The sequence below is a fragment of the Melospiza melodia genome, chromosome 1 (assembly GCF_035770615.1).
Source record: "Melospiza melodia melodia isolate bMelMel2 chromosome 1, bMelMel2.pri, whole genome shotgun sequence".
Taxonomy (NCBI): domain Eukaryota; kingdom Metazoa; phylum Chordata; class Aves; order Passeriformes; family Passerellidae; genus Melospiza; species Melospiza melodia.
In genome coordinates this window covers 19,932,506-19,955,514 of record NC_086194.1, presented here as the reverse complement: position 1 = coordinate 19,955,514, position 23,009 = coordinate 19,932,506, and the positions used below count along the sequence as shown (strand labels likewise).

The 23,009-nt window shown below is 37.7% G+C and overlaps 1 protein-coding gene across 1 annotated transcript in view; it reads left to right on the top strand.

The window, feature by feature from the left end:
• PLXDC2 (plexin domain containing 2) overlaps window positions 1-23,009 on the top strand; it is a 253,175-nt gene that overhangs the window by 132,883 nt on the left and 97,283 nt on the right. The window contains exons 3-4 of the mRNA XM_063150230.1: window positions 2,621-2,767; window positions 7,581-7,650. Of these exons, the coding sequence (XP_063006300.1) occupies window positions 2,621-2,767; window positions 7,581-7,650 (217 nt within the window). The remainder of the gene's footprint in view (window positions 1-2,620; window positions 2,768-7,580; window positions 7,651-23,009) is intronic.

The window sequence follows — 23,009 nt, the reverse complement described above, 5'->3', positions numbered from 1 at the left end:
TTATCAGTAAAACTCTAAATCTGTCTCATATAACTATTAAAATTATTTTCTTCATTGAGTAGTTTACATCCAAATTCAGTAAAATTTCTTAAACATTTTTCCATCTTCTTGTATGTATCTACCTGTAGGGAATGGAATGTATTATGAAGCAGGTGCAATCAGTCAAAGAAAATAAACAGGTCTGACAGAATGAAAAGTTGTAGGTATCTAATGATACCAATGAAATAATATTTATTAAAGATTCCAAGAATTTCATTTCCATGGTAATGCAAATTAGGAACTATGAAAGCAGTGACTTGGAACAGAAGCTTGGATCCTAACCTTATTTGGAGCTCCCAAGCTGCTCACATCAACTTTAGTTGTTAGCTGCCTGTGCCTTTTTGTTTCAGATTGTAAATTTACAGATGGGATTAAGAAAACTTAGGATGTGGAGAGAAAGAATTAATAATATATTCATAAAATACATCTGCATGAAGGCTATCAAGAGGAATTCTGCCTTCCTTCTATCATTTAAGTAGAAGCAAAGAATCTAAGATTATTTAACTTGGATTAAAATACTAAATTAGACCTTTTATATACAAAATTTGTTAGACATAAACAATTCCTCACACAGTGCCAAAATCTTGAGATGAAGGCTGTAATTTAAGTGTTTGATTTACAATCTGTATGGTGAATCTGCTTTAGGCATGGGTCAAGATACCATTTGAAACATTCTTACAGAGTTACCAACTAGGCTCAGTGCTAGAGCCTTCTAGTTGTGGAAGTGGGGGTTTAGGTACTAGAAATTAACTGGGGTAGCTTTATTAACTATAAAAAAAATTGAAATGCAAAAAAAACTTTGCACAGTTTTGACTATAGTTTAAATATTGCATGTTTATCTGAAACAAACTGTAATTACTTGTTATTTGTCTCTGGATCTCTTTCGTTGAGATTTTGTATGCCTTAAATGTGACCAATATTTACTAAGGAATTTTTATTCAGAGTGGTAAATTGGACCGGGAATATACATATTTGTTTTCAAAACCTTTGAATTTACAGTACCTCTATTGTATACATGACAGCAATAACTGTTTCTGTTGACTATTAAAGGAGGAAAGAATTTGGTTAGATGTCTGGCTTTTGTCATCTTCCTGACAGTATAGTTTTAATTATGTTTACTTGTGTGACTAACCTAGAGTTAGTGAATCTGTTGGAAGTTGCTTCAGAATTGTTACTGAGATTTACTGGAAATATAAAGTACATCCTGATATGCAAAATACAGCAGAAGACACAGAAATTGTCAAGGAGAAAATAACTTGACTATATCTGCAACAGCTAACGTAAGATGCATCAGTAATGATGTTAATGTAGGGTCAAATCCAGCTGAAACAGGATTTATGATCAATATATTTACTCTAGGACATGAATGATGTCATTAGAATATAAGTCCTTGCCACGTGTGTGTCCAGCTCAGGATCATGTCAGTAGGAATGGGTTGGGTACGATCTGGGGTTGTGGGGAGGGGAACTCAGCTCTGCAGGGCAGCGCAGCCTGATTTGAGGGTACTCCCGTGTGGCCGACTGGATACAGGAGGCGCAGCAGGAGGGGAACGTCTTCATCACCAGGGTAATTCCAAATTCTACGTCCTCCTCTTCAATTTTCTATTGTACTTTTTATTTTCTGAGTTTATTTTCAAACTCTATCATCAAGGCTTTTGGGGGCTTTTTACTTTGTCTTAGAAGGGAAGGAACTGAGGAAGGAACTAAGAAATACTAGCATGTGCTACTTTTATAGAATTACTTGTAGCTATTCAGCAGAGAGCTGGCAATGCTGTTGATTTAAATATTTTGTGGTTGTAAAAGCTTGGTTTGAGTAAAGGAAGACTGGGAATCTGAGATGAGTTTAATTTCTTGCCTCAGACCACACACTTTTTTCTTTTTTTCTTTTCTTCTGTCTTAGATAGGAAGGCAGAGACCTGCACAGTAATTAACCTTAACAAAAATTTGCTGTGATGGGAGCATGACAACAACTACTGTATTTTTTAAAACCACGAGGATTAGGAAGATTTCTTCCACAAATATGTCTATGTTTTTCTGTCTTGAAAGGGCAAATCTACAGTAAACCAGACGTTCAGAGTTTTAAAAACACATAGCATTGTAAGCCTACAGCTATTAGGAATATTTTGGATGTTCTTAAATAGGATAGTCTAGTGAATTATGTTCAGAAATGTTAAAAACTACAATTTTTTAAAGGTGTTATCCATGAATAGTTCTTATGGCTTCGTTAGGGTATGGCCATTGTTATAGGAATTGTTCATCTTGTTCCATAAGGCATCACACATTTTGCCATAGATTTCACTGATGTGATTATTACACAACCTGTATAATTGGTACTTGGGATAGTGAACATTATAATCATAATATAAGATGATTTCATGAGGTAACTGCCTTGTCAGCTGCTAGTGGGTTAGGAGCAGAGCTATCTCTGCAACATATTTACAATTCTTACTCTTTTTCCTGCATTGCTGAGGTTCTTCAAAGAGCAACAGGACTCAGTATTTCAAGGGTGAGTTTTATATAAAACTAAGGTGCATCTTCAATTATAATCTGGTTTTTTTTTCTGTGTTTTTTCCCTATTTCAGGAGGATACAGATCATAATTATTATACATCAAGGACGTATGGCCCCTATGATTCTACCAGCCGGGATTTGTGGGTCAATATAGACCAAATGGAGAAGGACAAAGTAAAGATTCATGGGATCCTTTCCAATACCCATCGTCAAGCAGCAGTAAGTTTTTTTGGTTTTTTTTTTGGCTAGCATGGATATTTTCCCCCAGAGATCCACACAGCACTATTACTAGGTAGCATGACTATTGTTCATAGAACTGTGTCTTTGAGCTCTAGTTAAGCTGTGTAAGTCTTTACACTATTGTTATCAAAGGATTCCTTGAACTTTTGAACCTTCTGTAACAGTCCTTCAGAGATGCCTTTAAACATACGTTTAAAATTTTACTCTGTGCCTAAGAATCACAAACTATCAAAAGGTAAACCACTTGTGTTGCTGAAATCAGAGGGAATTTTACTGTTGAGTTGGATAGTAAAAGATCTCTGTTGAGGATGAAGTTGATGAAGTTTTAAGTTTCTCATGGAATGTTTGTGGTATGTTTGCACTTCTATTTTATATGACGGTTCATTCTTATATTTCCGTTTGGGACAACTGATAAAGCTCATGAGAATGTCATATAGTAACAGAAATTATGTTTTTAGGTTATCAGCAAATAAATTTTTGGTTATCAGCAAATATATAAATTGGAGTGTAAGTAACAATCATATTTAACTTATTGTAGTCATGCTGCTAGTAAGGTGGGTATGAAAATAATGGGCTTACACACCTAGAAATGGAGTTAAATACTGTATGATATAGAGATTGTATTCTTGGTTCTCACCTGTGGCTAGAAGCTGCATACATAGAAGAGCCAATATTAGCAAAAATCAAATACAGAAAATTACAGCTCAGAACTATGTTTGAAGACACTCTCGTTTCATCCATTCAGCAACTTAGCTCCAAAAAAAAGTCCTTGGGTTTTGCCAGTTTAAAACAAAATCTAGTGAATGCCCTACTTAAAAGTTGTACAGTTTTTAAAGATGCAGATGTCTTTAACAGTTTTAAAGCTGAGAGAAAGCGCAAGTTTAATTCATCTTTTCCTTACTTAATCTGTTTTTTCCGTGGCACAAGCCAGGTGACTGCTCAGACGAATGCAAGAGGCAGCAGAAAGAAATACTGTGGTATTTAAATCAGAATATAGAAAGCAGAGTGAGGTGATAAATCCAGCACATGTAACTGACACAGAGTCCAATTCAAAAAACATATCCTTCAAAGTTAAAAGAGTGTAGGCAGTCAGGGATAATGCAAATGCAGAGGGTTCAGACAGTTATAGATCCTTGGGGTAGATTTAATAAAACAGTGTATCAGCTATTTTCTTTAGACAATTTGATTCTAATGAGGAAAAAAAGACCCTCAAGGGTACCTTGAGGTAGTGAGGACCTCTGTTGTCTGTCTTGTCTACTTTATGTGGGATCCTGGTGCCCTGCATTGAAGGAAAAAATGGAAATATGCCGAAAGAAAAGCCAATAAATAAATTTAAAATTTTAACCCATGTTTAATGATTAGTAAAGGTGACACCCTTCCATGTCTTTGTTTCACTTTTGTTTTCAATTGGATCCCTGAGATTATGCAGCTAAGATGTCCATCCCAAGGGGAACATTTTGTGAAGTTATTAAACTAGAGGCTAGAACAAGGCAATATTTTTGGTCTATGTGGGGGTCATTGTAGAGGACCATTCAGCATGGCAGATGAAAACTTGAGGACTTCAACTGTTTCTCCCCAAAGCAAGTGGTTTAAGACCTTTCTTCTGAATGGCAGGTGTCCCCTCTTCCAGCTCCAGCAGACAAAGCTCTGGTCCCTGTTTAGCACACTGATATCCATCTCTTTTCATGCTTACCCAAATGTCTTGGACTATGAACTTGAGTGGCTGCAGCCATTTCTACATAGAGTTTTAAAGACCCCTCTTTCAGGTCTGAAAAATAAAATGTCCCCCCTAAGGATTAAAAAGTATCAGAGAGTCATCCTCTAAGGTTTTATTCCTTATTTATGCATCTATAATTGTTTTTGTATGTTTGTGTCCAAGTAAACAACATCCACATGTACTACACAACAAAGGTGTTTAACAGGGAGATGTGATTTTCATAGCTGTACAACTGCAGAGTTGTATATTTTGAGATCATACCTACCTCAGCAGCAATCTCTTACCTTCTCTCCCATAAACTTTGCCATTACTCTTTTTAAAAGGCCATTTTGCACATCTTGCACTCAATTATTTACATGATATTTTCTAAACATTATTCTCCAATTTGACAATAGAACCAGGAGTTAAATTATCACATGCTAAATATTAAGGAATTAATTTACAATGTCAAGGATTCTTTGAATGCTGACAATTTTACACTCAATTTGTGTGTTTTCCTTCATTTGGAAGTAAATAATCCTGAGAGTTCCCAGAAGCTGTCAGTTTGTTTTGCTTCTACAAGAAAAGTCATAGGGACTGGAGAGAATCCTGGAGAGGATCCATTTGATGGTTTGATTTTATAAACAGCATAGTAATTTTTTGTGGAAAGTAGCAAACATATATTAATGGAACAATTAAAATGTCTAACATTACAGGATTTATAACACTAGTAGTAAAAGTGTTTTTTCAATGTATTGCCACCATCTTCTTAACCATATAATACATTTTTAGAGGTGGCTTTGATATTCAGTGGGTATAAATTAGATATCTAAGAGTTGATTAGCCAAACACTGAACTAGAATACAGGATATATCATACTTGGGAACTTAACTCCCTTTGCTCCCAGTCCATTCTATCATTTATGCATGGAGAGAACATTTTTATTTCAATGAATTGAAAATTCTGATATTCTTTCTTAAAAATGAGGTATGCTTTCTAGCATTGAAATAAAAGCAAAATTTTAGTGACTATTAGAATATTGTGTTTCAAAATGATACTTAAATCATGTTGGTTATTACAGTATTATGCTAAAAAATTGGCTATGTTAAACATTTTTACATTGTCAGAATTTAAGGTGTCACATTTTGACTTAAGTCAGTGAGAGATCGTTATTGGGCTTGAGCGGAAATGGGATCAAGTTTTTGTTGCAAACATATTAATACTAATGTTTATATTATAGCCACTTAGATTAGGGGGCACAGTTTTCACTTGAAGTAGTTCAATGGCTACTATGATTCAAAGTGAATAGGTAAAATGGAAGATGGCATATAAAGGAAAGAGAGAAACTTTGGTCAGAATATTGGTAGTTTCAACAGAGTTCTTCAAATTATGTTTGCTAGAGCAAGGACATAATTTAAATGGAGTGCATTCACAGATGTAGCATACACTTCAGCAGTGAAAGCTGTAGAGCATGGTAAAAGAATATTTGTGTGAATTAATTCATGTGCTGTCTTTTGCATATGCCATTTTTGATTAGAAATGTTCAGTTGTACATCCATATTTATGTATATACAGAAAAGGTCATTAGAACCTACTCAGTCCAATTAACACATTGCAAATGGATTTTGCATTCTAATTAAAAGCAAACAAAAAATGTGCTAATAAATCCTATCATAATTCTGTCTTCCATTTAAATGGGAAGCAAATCTTTCCATCCCTTTCCAAACACTTAAAGTTACTGTAAGTCTTCAACTGCTAACTTCATGCTAAATAATTCTTTAAACATTTCTGGTTGATGTAAATATAATTCTTCCTGAGAGAAGAAGTACTCAGATACAATCTGAAAATAACAAATACAAGACAGAAATAATGGGAGGAGAAACAAAGACATGAGTACTTTTATTTTTCCTTCCCCCTCCACTTTTTTTTAATGTGTGGGCTGCTGCCCTTTCTTAAGTGGAGTCATCAAAAATTATGGTTGAGGGACAGTCACCAACAACTCATCTTCACACCAGCTTTTACTGTAGTAAGTCCTCCAAAAGAAGGAATAATGGACTGCACGCTTATTTCATATTTACTATTTGGACCATTGTGGAAGAGATGTGTTTTTCACAGGATATTATATTTAAACTGTGAAAAGACCATGCTGAGATTTCAGCACTCCTTTCTGCCATGACCACTAATTTATTCAGAGTTTAACCAGGTAGCACACAAGGTGATAATTATGAGTGGCCACAATAATCATTGAGCTTTGGGACTGGAATGGAATAGATGGAAAAAGATAAAGTCATAGGCAGAGAGGCAAAGTGAGTTTGAATTTGAATGTTTCTTTATGGTGAGCTTAGTTGAGGAGAAGAGTTCATTCCCCAAATGACAATTCTGTGCTATGAATTCAGCTGATAGAGGATAGTCATCTCTAGGTAGATGAAGAAAAGAAAAAGGTTCTTTTCAAAATTTTATTTATTTCCTTTATTTTTCAATACGTAGCTTAAGTAGAGTTTGTTATTGCTTCTGTTGAATATTTCTTTTTACACCATTCCATCTACTAGCTGACAGTGTAGAGAATTTTAGGGAATGGTGTCATTTGGGTTTGATGGAGGAATTGCCTTCCAGTGACCAGCCTTCCTCAGACAAGCTCCCAGGCAGCAGCAGGATGTCAGGGACAGCACATGAAGGTTCCTGTGTCAGAGCAGCAGAAAGCTAGCAGCCAAAGCAGCAGATGTCCTGTAAAACATAGGTATTGCTAAGGCTTTTGATATTGATGGGTCCTTTTATGAAAGCAGTTAAAGCGACAGTTTTTTAAGGAGAAACTCTACAAATCTTTTAGTAATTTTATTTTTGTGATTGAGTTACAATATCTATTCATGTCTTTTCTTTTATGAAGTTTTCTGTTATAATGTTCCACTGCTTTAAGTGTTTAAGTGCTTCTCAGAGTTCTTTCCTGTTAGCTACTGGCAATTCCAAATTAAGAATAACAAGGCTCCAGTGAGAAAAAAAAGCAATGAAAGAGATATTTGAAGTGGATGACTGTTCATCTTTTTTTCTCTTAATGTTCTGCTCAATATTGATTTTATTTTCTGCTGTTATTCTTTTCAGAGAGTAAATCTGTCCTTTGATTTTCCATTTTACGGACATTTTCTACGTGAAATTACTGTGGCAACTGGAGGTAAGTGACTTTCTAACCATTTACTTTGAGTAAGATGAGAAGAGTTTCTTGCAGCTATTTAAAATATTTTTCCCCTGCCTGTATATGTCAAGAGATAAACTGCAGCTTTTATTTAGGAAATTTTCCTGCCCACAAAAAGAAAATCACAAAATATCAATATGATGAAAAACCTCCAGCATTTAAGTTGAACTGTTATAAACCCATCTTACTGTAAGACTTTACAGCATTAATCCTTTTCTGTTTAGATATTTCCCCCAGAACTCAGGTGTATGTGTGTTTAGCAGTTTCCCTGGAGGTGAGAGTGCTGGAGCCAGAGCCAGGAGGGAGACAGGGTTTGCCTGCACGAGGGGAGAGGATTTCCTGCCCAAAGATGAGCAGTGCTGCTAGAAATGGGGCATGTGTCACCTGTGAGGCAAACCCATCACAGGGCATTGTCATGGTGTGGTACAGCCTCAGAAAATGTACCATGGCCTTCCTCTCCTCCTTCCATGAGAGGAGTGGGGTGAGAAGGGAGGTAGGGCCAGCTCAAGCTCCCAGCCTGGCCGCTCTGGGCAGCGCTGATGGCTCACTGCTGGGGTTCTCCCTCTCCCTGCTGCTGCCAGCTGCCTGCACCAATCTCCTGTGCTGGGAGCAGCCATCAGCTCTTTCTATTCCCTTCCCAACTCCAACTCCTTGAAAGACAATTTCATTTTAATGAGGCAAGGAAAAGGAGATTACTTGGAAGACAACAAATGAGAAAAAGAAGGAGGAGTAATAGTAAAAAAATAAAAACAAGCAGGCAAAAGGCAGCATCATGGAGGGCACACCCAGAGGATCCTCTGGTCCTTGAACATATCCAGCAAGTTCATGGACCCTGGCTGGTGGTGCTCAGTCTAGAGATGTGTCAGGACAAGCAGGCAGAAATAGGAGCCACCATCATTAGGAACAATTCTACCCTGTTCCTGATCTAAGTTTCTCCTTCTCTTGCTATGGGCTCCAGATGGACACGATCAGGGGATATCCATGTCCCACTGAACTCCTAAATGGGGAGGTTATGACTAAATGATAGGGGTAGAATTGCTGACAGTGTCTCAACAAGAGTGTGAACTGTAACAGAGATTTCTGTCATGCTCCCCATCAGGATCTCCATTTTGCTACCAAAGCAGAGTACAAGTGTTGGACAAAGGTGACTAAAGGCTGATATTAAAGTGATTTGCAGTAGAATGATAAAAAAAAAAAGGATGCAGAATCATGAAGTGACTTCTTGAGTATCAGTTTTCCCCTCTTGATCAGCAATAACATTTTGATGCTGATTTGGATAAGATGAGCCAAGAACCACTGATTTTGAGATTTGTCTGATTTCCATTCTGCTATGCTGTTAGTTTCATTTTGGTGCTTGATCATCAATGCCCAGTTTTGTATTCTTTTTTAGAGGAGTTGCTTTTGACGGGTTGCCAAAATCAGCATGTGATTTGTGTAGCACAAAAGGATGGGATAGATCCTGCAAAGCTAAAACAGCAGTGGTGGGGACAGGGTTCATCCTCTAAATGTCCCTTTATTCTTACTGCTGCCCTTGGTTCCTTAAAATTTCACAAAGTTCACTCTCTTAAAGTAATTTTTTGGTGTGGTCATTCTGCTGAGCCTTCTCATTTAATGGAATTTAAAATATCTGAATTTTTACTAATTTTACCCCTTTCGCTAATATACTGCTCTGACAAGTTTCTCCATCAGACCCAAAAGTCTTGGAAGGGAAGTTAATCTCATGAGGTGAACTGTGTAGGAGCAATTTGTGAGGTACATATTTTTTTCTGTTTGATACTGAGTAAACGAAGAATTTAAGTGGTTTTGTCATTTGTTTTCTTAAAAAAAAAAAAAAGTCAGAATATAGAAATTACTGTGGCTCTGCAGGACTCTTTTCTCTTGCTATTAATGGAACACTGACTGATAATTATGCTTTTCTTTTTGCTGCATTTGGACTAAATGAAATATTATTGCTGTAAATAGATTGATGGATTGTTGTCAAGCTAAATACAACTTTAAAATCAGTCCTTTTAATGTACACCATTGACATTAGCACAGAGATATTTCTGTCTTTCATTAGCATTTCCATGATTTTTCCACCTCAAAATTAAGCATGAAAAATAATCTTTTTAATAATAGATTTTAAAATGTTATCTTGATAAAGTTTAGTAACTGTAAGTCATTCTGTCAGTCCAGGATGCAACCTTTACTACAACTATAAGGCTTCTAAAGTCATGTAACAGGAAAAGAAAGGTTTATTTCTGTACTAACTCTCTAAAAGTGTTTTAATTCAGATATCTTTGCAAATTTTGTTGCTAGGCTAAGCATGACACTTCACCACCACTGATTTATGATAACAGAAGATGAATAAATGTTCCATGTGCTTCATATACTCTATGGTCTGCTATTCCTTAGTAACCAAGGTTTTACATTGGCATTACTATTATTAGAGACCTGGAATACCTCCAGAGATTATTCTGACATCAAAAGAATGACAAAGTTTGTGTGTACAGAACTCCCACATGACAGATGTCCACTTCCTGGAGAGCGGGATATTATTAATTATGCTAAGGGCAACACTAAAAACTGGTTTTTACATACAAATCATAAATTAAATAGCCTTCTTAAAAGGGAAGTTGAGAACAATGGCACAATAAATCCCTGTCACAATAAAAAAATCAACGCCAATGGTTTCTACCGTGCTTCATGGAGTGTGCACTGTGGCATAGTAGGGCTCCCAAATTGCTTAGGATGGTTTTGGAATCACTGTGGTTTAAAACTCAACTTTTTTTTCTCTTTAACTGATATTTATTTCCTCTTCTGAGTTGTTTTGATGACCTCATTGTGTTCAAGTAAGAAAAGGAAGAATGGGTAGTGAAAAAAATAGTTTGAGGGTTTTATTCACTGTTGTCTTAGCTGGTATTTGAAAAGGCTATATATTATTATATAAATTATATATTAGAATTGAAATAATTATTGAAAAAATTAATAATTGGTTCTTTGCTATACAGACATGTCTCTGCCCACATTCCTATAGATAGTCCTCAAACAAGCTGAACTTTGGTTTTTGTGAAGCTTTCTAAAGTTTGTAGCCTACAGGCCGAAAATGGGTTATTTTTGTAAAAAGAAAAAACTTGCGAGATAGTGAGTCAGGTTGTGCATGCCAGGAGCTGAGTGTATGAAGTCTGCTTGTTGCCAGTCACTGACATCCCTCACAGGGCTCAGTGGAGCTGGGAAAACCCTCCCTTGTGATGCATCTCTCCATGCAGTCCCATAACCCTTCTCAAGGGCATCCTTGGAGCTCTGTGCCCCACATCCTACTCAACATGCTGCCAACTTCATTGCTGGCTGCATTAATTTTCCATGTTCATTGTAGTAAGCCCCTCTTGCTTATTCTCTGTGAGGGGTTTTTTTTGTTTGTTTTGTTTATCAGTCTCTATTTTTAGTGCAATTTTATATCAGATACTGTAAGTTATTTAGGCGGGGGTTTTTTATGGCATTTTTTGTTGACATTCAATTTCTCTGAGGTATTGCAGGGAGAAGGAAAGGCCTTGCTGTGCAAGCACTGCCCAGCATTAAGGAAACATAACAATAACAGTAGAAATTGAAGTGACTAGGTGGTTACATTTTTAGATTTATAATGCTGAATATTGAGACATTTTGCCAGCTAGCATGAAGAAGGCTCCAGAAATGTCCACTTACCCTGTATAATAGCAAATTGCTGAAGTTGAAGCAAGCAGCTGAATTTTTAAATACTGTATTAAATTTTTGTGAGATATCTTTCACTAGAGAAATATTCCATATGGAGGAATTGTCTGAAATAATTCTGAGGATGCTGCCTGAGCATTTCTAACACTATCAATCGAAGGAGTACCAAGCAAAGAAGTAAAAAGCCATCCTAGCAGTAAATTCCAGTGTAATCAAATCAGAGTTGATAATTTTCCAAAACAGAAATCAAAAACTCCTTGTATGATTATTACTTCCTAAGACCAGATCTCATGCTTAAAAATAGTTGTATTTATGGAAGAAAGATTTTTGTGCATCCAGTATTCACACAGCTTTTCATCAAAACTACAGCAGTCCTGTGCTCTATTGACACAAGATAAGAGCACAAGCATTGAAAATACTATAGTAATTTTTCTGCTGAAACCTGATGTTGTTGGATCTTGGATTGAGGAGCAGCTGTGAGGTACATGAGCATGGTTCCTAAACCCTCACTAGTCAGGACAACTGATTCAAAGTAATCTTTCATTCTCATGAGGAGTCACATTTCAGTATCAAATTCTTTTTAAATGTACATATGGCTTGTGGGAAAGTACCAAAGGCAAAATATCTCTGGTTAGCAAGCTAGTTGATTAGCTACTTAAAAGCTGAAGCTCTCTACAGAGATAACACTTTAAGATTTCTTTTGGACATCGAATCTGTATGTATCATTATTTTACTGTTTTCAATGTAGCAAGGAGGGATATGAAAAATAAGTACCAAAGTGTGGAGAATTCTAATACAATTTCCATCACATTTTGCAGTACTTTCAAGGAAAAGGGATCAATGACAGATAGAGAGTATGCTGTGGGGAGGGAATAAAGCCTGTTGTTGCCCTGTCTCAGCCCTGTCTTTCTGTGTTGGCAATACCTCTGGGCAATACCTCTGAGCAGGAGGGAAATTTGTCCACTGAGGTGGTGGTGCTACAGAAAGAGAAGGGACCACGGGGTCAGGACCTGAGCTTGTTCAGGGTGAGGATGGCTGTGCATGTGCAGCCTGCAGAAATTCTATGCTAATTAATTTTTTCCCCTGCATCTCATGTATTTATTTTCTTAAATTTCCAAACCAGTGGCTAGGTAGAGTGAAATTTACCCGCCTCTTTGAGTTATCAGTGTCCTGAGTGGAATGTTTTATTGGAGTCTGTCAGAAATTTCAGCAAGGTTTTTCTGGCTGTTCCTGCTTCTCTGAACCTTTCAGCACAGGAGCCGGCAGGAGATGTGTTCATCACTTAATGAAGAGCTCTTTGACAACACAAATTGCCCTGTGGGCAACATCTGTTGAATGGCAAAGGTGATACAAAGCAGAGTGAAACACAGTGTTTCTAGCCAAAATCAGTGCCTCAGATTAGTTTGTGTCTGTTACAGGGCATTACATTTGTCATCACCAGTGGGCAGGTCACTCTGAAGGGACTGTGGGGGTCTGGCTGTTGACTAGCTCACAAAATTGCCTTCATTTACCTCGTCTTCTTCTGATGTCTTATATTGCCATCCAGTTGTACCAAAAACAAAAATCTCCCTGTAAAGCTTCCTGTGTCAAGTGCCCTGGGAATATCCCTCGTGTCTTAGTAAGGGACTATCCCCTCCCTGGAAACTCTGCTTTTCCTAACTTTTCTTGGTGAACCCTTATGACCCTTTCCATTCCCACACTTATGCCTTATCTTTACAAATTGGATCAGAAGCACTTAGGGCAAAAAGAATTATAAGCTTTAGAGGGAAAAAAGCATTCCATATGCCTTGACATTTCTCTGATCATCACATATTAAGGCATTTGCCAACTTTGATGATTATGGGGAGGAGTGGTACTGAAGTGCTAAAGGCTTAAGATTACCATATTTGTGTTTTTTTAAGACTGTTTCATAGAATAACAGATAACTACCCAAAGCATTTGTACACATGTAATACCAAATAAGCAGTAAATAAAATTGAATAATTTTGCCGAAAATAATAACAAATTAAATTATTTAATGTTAAGTCAAAGAGCCTTCAGGGTAGCTGAAAACCATTCCACGGAACATTGGGAAGTTGTTAGGTATAGGCTATGTCTAAAAGGGATCCATAACTTCTAATAGTATAATTTTTTATTAAACCTTTGCAGTAGCATTCAAAGTCTCAATAAATTATGCTATTACATCATAGTAAAGATTTCTAATGCTTGACAAATCTTTATTTTCTCCAGGTACTGCAAAATATAATGTTTCTTTGGTTTGGTGCATGCTTATAAGTCAAAAAAAGCTTAAATACATTTTTGCCTGTACCTTCTAATTAAAAGAAGAAATTCCTGGTGAAAAGTGGGAAACCTTTTGATGCTGCAAGGCAGCAGTGCATAAAAATTATGTCAAACTTTGGAATTCCTACACCAAATGAAATGTGGTCAGTTCATAAATCTTCTAAGATTTGTAAAAGAGTGCTTGGCTGTATCTCTTTCCTAAAGCCAAAATTAAGATCATGACAATATTTGATTACAAAATTTTTCAAAATTTAAATGTTTCCAAGCATAGAGTATTTACAGACTATTTAGGCTTGTAATTGCATTAAAAAATCAGCTCAGAGTTAATATTAATTATTAAACATAAGTACTCCTATAGGTTACAATATTTCTAATAAGAGGTGTGTCTTAGTTTAAATTCTGTCCAAATAATAGGAAAAGTTTTCCTTTATGGAAAAGTTTATTTCTGACTTCGGCAAAAGTTCTTTTTCCTGGTTTTCTCAGTGTTTGTGTTTAGGTTTTTTTAATGTGTTGAATTCCTAATAACAATATTATTGCCAAGGGGCAGTAAAATCTTTTCAGTCACTTGGTCCCATGTGCATCTTAATGAAGGCTCTTTTCCTTGAACTTTTAAGGGAAACCTATTTTACATCTCAAATGAGGCAACTGTAAATGCAGTTTTATAACTTTGAATTACAAAAACTTAAATCCTTTGTATTGTGTGATGCTATTGCTACCTAGCACCCCATAGCACCAGGTACCATTGATGGTTACTTGCAATAGCCAAGGAAACTCTGGGCTTCATTCTCCTTAGTGTGTTATCCTCCATATCTGTAAATGCCATACATTTGTGTTCTTGTTCATAAAATACTTACAAAATTCATATTGTTCCTCATATTTCTGCTGAAATCTAGGCACTTACACTGACTGATAATTTGACTTCCTTAAGAAATGACTGTTGAGTGTTCCCAGAAATTATATCATCATCCTATTGCTATCAAAATGAGCTGTAAATCTCCTTAGATTGCCACAGGGTGTTTCCCTAATTGGCTGTACTTCATATCAGGGCAGCTCTTTGTTTCCACGAGTGACAGGTGATTAAAAGAGCACTGAGCAGGTTGGTTCCTCGTTCTCGTTAGCTGCGCAGGGAGGAGCTTTCCTCCGGCAGGCAGCGGGTGATTAAAAGAGGGCTCTGGGGAGCAGGGCAAGCAGGAGTGAGCAAGCAGGGTCGTGGCACATCTCTGAGGGTGTGGCACATCTTTGAGGGCATGGCACATCTCTGCAGGCATGGCGGGGCAGTTTGCCTGGTAGTTCGCCCACGCAGGGTTGCAGGTTTCCTCCTGCTAGAGGGGTTTTTAGTTTGTTGTGTTTCTGTTGGTTTGTTTTGGGGATTTTTGTTAGTAATGGTTTTTACACGATCAAAAACTTCAGTTAGTAAAAGTGTATGTAGCCAAATAACCTCTCCAAAAAAGGATCCAGGATCTGTCCAGATCTGTCCAGACCCTTTCTGTGCAGAGTGTTTGAGCTCATGAGTGGTTCTAGGAGCATTGCAGAATGCCTGCAGTGTGAGCAGGTGAATGATCTCCTTTCAGTGGCCAAGTTTAGGGAAGAAGTTGAAAGACTAAGGAATATTAGGGAAAGTGAAAGGGAAATAGATTGGTGGAGTTTTGCCCTTCTATCCTCGAAGTGAGACCCACCAGGAATCAGAGGACTCCCACACTTCCCACTGTCTGGCAATAGGAGGACACCTGGTGGATGAAGGGGAATGGAAATGGGTCCCTACTCAGGGACGTAATAAAAATTCCTCCTGACTCCCTTCACCTACCCCAGGTGCCACTTCAGAATAGGTTGAGGCCCTGGATTTAGAGGGTTAGCCAGAAGATGTAAAAGAAAATAATCTGCCCAGTGAGCCTCCCAATTATGCTTCATCTGTCAGAGGGATCTCCACCTCTGACATTCAAAAGAAAAGAAGGGTAGTCATAGTGAGTGACCCCCTTCTGAGGGAACAGAGGACCCCATATGTTGACAGGACCCACCCCGCAGTCTGCTGCCTCCCTGGGTCCCAGGCATGGGATATCACTGAGAGACTCCCTGGGCTGATTCAGCCATTTGATTACTACCCACTGCTGATACTCCAGGCTGGCAGTGATGAGATTGAAAAGAGAAGGATCAGGGCAATTAAAAGGGACTTGAGGGCACTGGGTCAAGTGGTTGATAGGGGAGGAGCTCAGGTAGTGTTCTGCTTAGTGTCTTTGGTGGCAGAGAAGAATGATGACAGGAATAGGACAGCTCGCATCATCAACAAGTGGCTCAAGGGTTGGCATCATCAGCAGAATTTTGGGCTCTGATCATGGGGCAAATTTTACAGCATATGGCCTGCTGGAACCGGATGGGCTCCATCCCTCTGCTAAGGGCAGAAGGATTTTAGCTCATGAGCTGGCAGTACTCATTGACAGGGCTTTAAAATAGGTTTTAAGAAGGAAGAGGATGGAGCTGAACTGTTAGGAAGCAGGTCCAAGGGTAGTAAACCGGAGTTAGGGGTGAAATCAGCAGCCCAGCTGAGGTGCATGTATACCAATGCATGCAGCATGGGTAACAAACAAGAAGAGATGGAAGTCGTGGTACAGCAGCAAAGCTATGATGTGGTCACCATCATGGAAATGTGGTGGGATGACTCACATAGCTGGAGTGCTGCACTGGATGGCTAGAAGATGTTCAGAAGAGACAGGAAATGGAGAAGAGGTGGAAGGGTGGCCCTTTATATTAGGGAGGCATTTGATGCCATGAGTATTGAAACTAATGACGGTGAAGTTGAATGCCTGTGGATAAGAATTAAAGGGAAGGCCAACTTACCTGACATCCTACTGGGAGTCTATTATCCTTCACCCAGCCAGGAGAGGTGGACAGCTCATTTTATTAGCAGCTGGAGAGTGTTTCAGGATCAGCAGCTCTTGTTCTTCCAGATGATTTTAACCTACCAGACATCTGCTGGGAAATTAATACAGCAGAAAGGAGGCAGTACAGGAAGTTCTTAGCGTGGAGGACAACTTTTTGTCACAGCTGGTGAGTGAGCCCACCAGGGGCTGGTGGGAGATGTTAGACCTGTTTGCAAATACAGATGGGCTGGTGGGAGATGTGGTGGTTGGAGGCTGCTTGGGGCATAGTGATCATGAAGCTATAGAATTCTCAATATTTTAGGAAATCAGGAGGAACATCAGTAAGACTTTTTCATTGGACTTCCGAAGGGCAGACTTTGGCCTATTTAGGAGACTTATTCAGAGAGTTCCTTGGGAAGAAGCACTTATAAAAATGGAGTGCAGAAAAGCCCTTATAAACAATGGAGTCCAGGAAAGGTGGGCGTGCTCCAAAACAGAGATCTCAAGGGCAACTTTTCTGAAGGATAATAAAAATGTTTTTACAATTATATTAATGGGAAAAGGAAGAGTAAGACCAACCTTCACTCTCTACTGGATGCAGGACGGAACTTAGTAACTGCGGGTGAGGAGAAGGTGGAAATGCTTAATGTCTTTTTTCTTTCATCCTCTAGTCTCTAGAAGACGGCTCCTCCTCAGGACAGCTGTCCTCCTAGGTTGGCAGATCGTGTCAGGGAACAGAATAGTCCCCCTGTTTTCCAGGAGGAGGCAGTCAGAGAACTGCTGAGCCATTTGGATGTTCATAAATCTATGGACCCAGATGGGATCCATCCTGTAAAGTTGTTCTCCATCATTTACCAACAGTTCTGGCTCACTGGTGAGGTTCCAGAGGACTGGAAGCTGGCCAATGTGACGCCCATTCACAAAATTGGTGGGAAGGAGGGTCCTGGTAATTATAGGGCAGTTAGCCAGACCTCAGTACCCAGTAAGGTAATGAAGCAGTTTATATTGTGTCATCAAGCAGCTCTTACAGGATGGCCAGGGCATCAGACCCAGCCAGCAGGGGTTTACGATGGGTGGGTCGTGTTTGACCAATCTGATCTCTTTTTATGACCAGGTGATGTTTTTAAAGCTATAGGTAAGAGTCCCATCCAGTCAATAATTTTTTGTTCTATCAGTGAAGGGATCTCACTCCATTTTTATGCTGTGCATTTTATTACCTTAAACATTATTCCAGCAGTTCACAGGATGATATATATTAAGGTGCTTAGTGCAATGTTAGTACAACAGTTAGGCATTTATTCTCTATTACCTTTGTTATTTAATCTGTGTTGCATTAGCTCTAGTATCTTTAACGTAATGTATCAATATGTGGTATAGCGTCATCATACAAAAATTAATTGATAACAGAAACAAGTTGCAGGAAAAATAGAAATCTAAAGTCTCAAAACAATGTTCTAATTTGCAACTTGTCATATTTTGGAAAATAAGATTTCTTGCCCCTATATTTTGCTTCAGACTTACCCAGTTTTTTGGCCGCTTGCAGTATGTCCAAAGCAATTATAGCAAGTGACAGTACATTTGATTTCCAGCTGCATTAGTAAGTGTGGAATTTCTGGTTGTTGTGCTATAAGCAGCTTGTTGTTATCTAAAAGAAAAGTTTGGAAGCTTACACAGGATTAATTAAAATCAATGAAGGATTTAAAAGTGAACACTGAAATTATTGCTGGAGAAATATAATTAACAAAGTAAATTGGATCCTGAAATGGCCTCAGATCATCCCACAGAGACCCAGTGCAAGCCCTCACCGATGAGGAAGCCAGAAATGTTTTGTAGGAGCTAAAAAAAGGCAGCAACAGAGAATCGTTGTACTGGAACCATCCTACTGATGACACAGGCTCACATTAAGAGGCTATTTAGTTACTTAGTTTTACATGTCACCAGCAGCATTGTTTAAAAAGTAAATATTTTAAAAGTAAATATTTAAAAGTAAATATATTCTTGCTGTTGAGTTTCTGCATTGTTGTATCCAAAGCCACAAACCACCCATAATTGCCATTTCCTGTCTGTATCTCTAACTGTTGAAGAATGAAAAGCACATGAATAAATCTATGTAAGGCTTTTTGTATTCATTACTTCAGATAAAGTATTCTAATTTCACTACTTGGGATCTGTCATGTAAAATCTGCACATGGAATTTCTTTTGCATCTCTGACAGTACAGAGAGTACAGATTTTCTTATATCTTTACTGTACTGCAATTTCATATGATGACTGTCCATGTCTATCCATCCCTGACTCCCGGAGAGTCTTTAGAAAAGCAAATGCTGCTACGTGTTTTGCATGGTCAACAGTTGGAAAATAGAATGCATGCAAGTGTTGTCTGAGCCACATTATGAAAAATCAGTTGCCCGTTGCCAGCCTCTTCATTATGTCATCATTCCTTCCTTGGCAACCTCCCTGTCTCAAGCCAGTCCTTGCTAAATTCATTACCCTTGCAAATTGCTCAGATTCATATCTGTCTGTTTTCTGCAACCAAAGCCATTGAAATAAATAGATTCCCATAGATCTTTGTCAGTTTTCAATTGAGACTTTAATTTTTTCACTTGCTTCTTGCTCCTCCTTACAGTCTTGGCCTTGGCTGCATTCACACCCTTTCCCCTTCCTTCTGTCAATGTTGTCACTGGGCTGTGACATCCCCAGTCTTCAAGCTTTTTCATGCATATGCCTGTTGCTGAGGAGATGGTTCCAGGTGAGAGCAGCAGAAAGAAGCATTTATGCCTAAATTTCTTCTAAAATCATAGGAAAGAGTCCGCCAGAGGTTTATGGAGGTTTTCTTTGCCATGGCTTAAAGTGATAATTTTGTTCACAAAAAAGTGATAACTTGTGTTCACATAAATTTAATGACAAGACATGTCAGGAAAAACTATAAAAATGAAAAAGAGGTTTTTGTTGTTTTCATGGAAAGATTACCTCAAAACTACATTTGTTTTCATGTGTTTTAGTTCCATTTACTTTTAGGAGCTTCTTCGTGCTCCAATCCCTTGCAGTAACTATTCTAGACAGGACTTTTATTTTAGAACTACTACCACTAGGCCACAATATTGTAACAATTTCACGTGTTATTTGTGTCATTTTGTCTGTGATGCTACATCCACCTGAAAAAGCAGCTTGTTGATGTGTCTCTCCAGTGTGTTTCCAGGAAATGATAAGGTAACCAGAATCACTAGCATGGGATTCTTACCCTGCCTCACTCACCAGTGCAGGCCTCAAGTCTTAAGAAGGGGATAAATAGGGCATAGACATCTCCATAAAGGGCCATCGGTGCAAATCCTGCCTCTCCTCCAAGTGTTTGTGGGTTCAACACTGCCTTGTCTTGCCAGAGTTATTGATATAACTCTCAGTCAGGGACTGCCCTGCAATTTGTATTAGAAGTGTTTTATCTTCACCCATTACTGTACTGCAAAACCTGTGCATGAAGAAGTGTAGCCTGTAACTCTGCTTTTAACCAACCTGAAAAAAGGAAAGCCAGACTCTATAACCTGCATCATGATCCATGATGCCTGGGGCTGCTTCCCTAGAAAAACTTTTCGTAGCTATTTGCTCAAGTAGAAATGGTGACTTTTTGACTTCAAGCTGCCACACGTGGCAGTCTGGTACGTGCCTGCACATCTGAGAGCAGAGAGTGTCTAAAGGCTGTTGAAGAGAGCGTGACTAGTGACTGTTTTAAGATTCCAAGGGCTTAACTGGCTTGCTAAAAATTACCATTTGTCAAAGAAATAAATGCTCATTAATTTAATAACTTGTTAATTGAAGGATGCTAGCTGCAATATTGTTAAACCCTGAGCTGAATGGCAGCAGATGTGTGATTTCATATATCTCACTTGTTAGATGCAAGTGATGCCAAATAAAATAAGGGGTTATTTGGCAATGACTTAATAGGGCAATAAAAGTCTTCTTTACTGCAGTTTATGTTCTGCTTTGATTTTCTGCCTAATGTGGAGGAGACATGAAATATAATGGAATAAAAAGATCTATGGAGCATTGAGTAAGAGTTTTAAGCTCCATCTCTCTCAATCCTATACACTAAAATAAATGTTTTCCTTCTTTCAAGTAGATTTCTATGTAGTGTTATTGGATGACCATACAGATATAAGTGAACTTTACTTTAGGATCCCTACCCCCTGATTTCTACCTCTCTTGCAATTGCATCAGAACCAATATTTTAGGGAAAATTTCTGTTTCTTAGTTGACAACCTGAATTTATCTCCTAAGAAGGACACTGTAAGCCATTAGACCCAGAGCCTTTTGAGCCTCCTTCATGATCAACTCAGAGCAATTGCTGTGTGAATTTTATACCATTTCCTATCTGAATAATACTCACCTACCTGTGCCTACTGCTGCCTTTTGTCCACTTTAACAGCTATGAGCTGTACCTGTTTTCAAATGTCTGAGCAAGGTGTCACAGCAATGGTATTGCTTACCTCAATGATAAAAATTATGTCCACATTTTCAGAAAAAAAAAAAAAAATCTTCAGGCCTGTTTTGAAGCAAGTCAAAACAAAAAGCTTAGTCATCATGCTAATTTATTGGTTTCTTTTAAATAGTGATGTTAAAGATTAACTATTTTTTACTTTGGAAGACATATGCCTGCACTGCCCATAAGCATCCAGCCAGCAGATTGATTCAGTACATGAACATTTCTCTTTAAGAAGAGTTTCTGAATTTTTACAAATACTTTCTCTTTTTTTTTTGTGCTTCTTCAGCTGTAGCATTTATAACGATTTTATTCGTTAATTCCAACTTCTAGTATGAACATGGACTTCTGATAACACAGAGACGGGAAAGTTGTGCATTCAGCTGTGAAAATGTCCAAGGAATAATATTTGACATTACTTCATATGTATTCACTCAAAAAATAGTGAAAAAAATTTGATGGGCCAGCTTGCATCCTCTGGTACTTCTCAGAATTCATGGCACTTTAAAATCTAGCTCTAGATTGCCAATTGCAAAATACATTTATTCCAATTTTTATAAGTACAATTTTTTATCTATTTCATTGTGGGGGGGAGGGAACAGAACAGGTTTTTATGAAGCATTCAGCTGGTTTTACACTACATGAAGAGGAACTCAACCAATTCTAAGCAAATGTGCTCTGGGCATTTAGGCATTTGGAAGGCATACTTGGGGTCATTTAAATGCTGTTTTCACTGCTAGCTGTGTTTGGTTTATTCTATCATCACTGGCATTTATTGAGAAAACACAATTTTGCTTAAAACACAAATGGAGCACAAATAATATTGATCCATAATACACATCTTAAGAGAGTGAGACTGATACTGCAATTTTCAGTTATTCCACTAGGTTTAATTACATTATATGCAGACCAGAAAAGAATGGTAAAATGTACATTATCTCTGGTAAATTTTATGTATTTGCTTAACTGTGAAATAATTATAATTTTTAACAGTATACAAATATTAGTTTAGTGTCCTTTATCCACAAAAGAAAATATATATTTTAAAATCCATGAAAGAGGAAGTCTCTGGTTTGGAGACTTTCCTGTATATATTCAGAAACTTAACCTATTTCTATTATATATGCTTGTTAAGACTAGGGAGAGAGGAAGAATATGAACTATCAAAAATCTCATATGATGTTTTCACAGGTATTGAAAATCCTGATCATCCAAGCAAAAATTAAGTACTTGCTAGGAAGTCAAGAATATTCTTAAATATTTCTGAGGTTGAAATAGAATTGTTTTGAAGTATAGCACTGTTGACATTTTGTTTTCTTTTAAATGTAGTCATTTTGGCAGTCACTATTATAGATATTAAAGGTCAGTTCCACTCACAAAAGCACTTTAAACTTATCAAATATTTGAAAACTAATCAGGCATGCTTTTTACTCAGTGGTTCATATTTAGATGTCTGGTTTTTCCTGGTGTATTTACAGTTTTGTATTTTTACCTTGTAGTCAAATTATCATGCCACAGTCATGTAGGTTTTTCCTAGTTCTGTTTCTGGATGTTTCCTTGTGAAATGAAATCTAAGCACCATTATGAACTTGCAGTTCCTCTTTGGTCACTCAGATTCTGCTGTTTGCCTCTTCTAGAAAACTGTTCCATGAGAAAGGCTGTTTCAGCCTTTCTCCTTAGATGAGGACCACTGAAATTGGGGATGAGTCGTAGCTTCTGTCCCTTTCATAGAGGCTTGGGAAATGTGGTCTTGTTAACATGCTTACATGAATTAGTCTTCTAATAGAGACACTTCTTGGTCTTGCACAGCTAATCACCATAGATGACTGTCAGCTGTATTAAAACCATTCTTCATCTTTTTCACAGTCCAAAAATAGGTTTGTTTTCTATTTCTTTTCTTTTCTTTTTTTTTTTTTTTTTTTTTTTTTCAGAAAAACTAGTGTAGTGGCTTAGATACAGGAGGAAGGACTCCAGCTTTAAAGGACTCCAGCTTAAAAATGCAGAGCTACTGTCTTTTGCTACCAAAGGCCTAGAATTATCAAG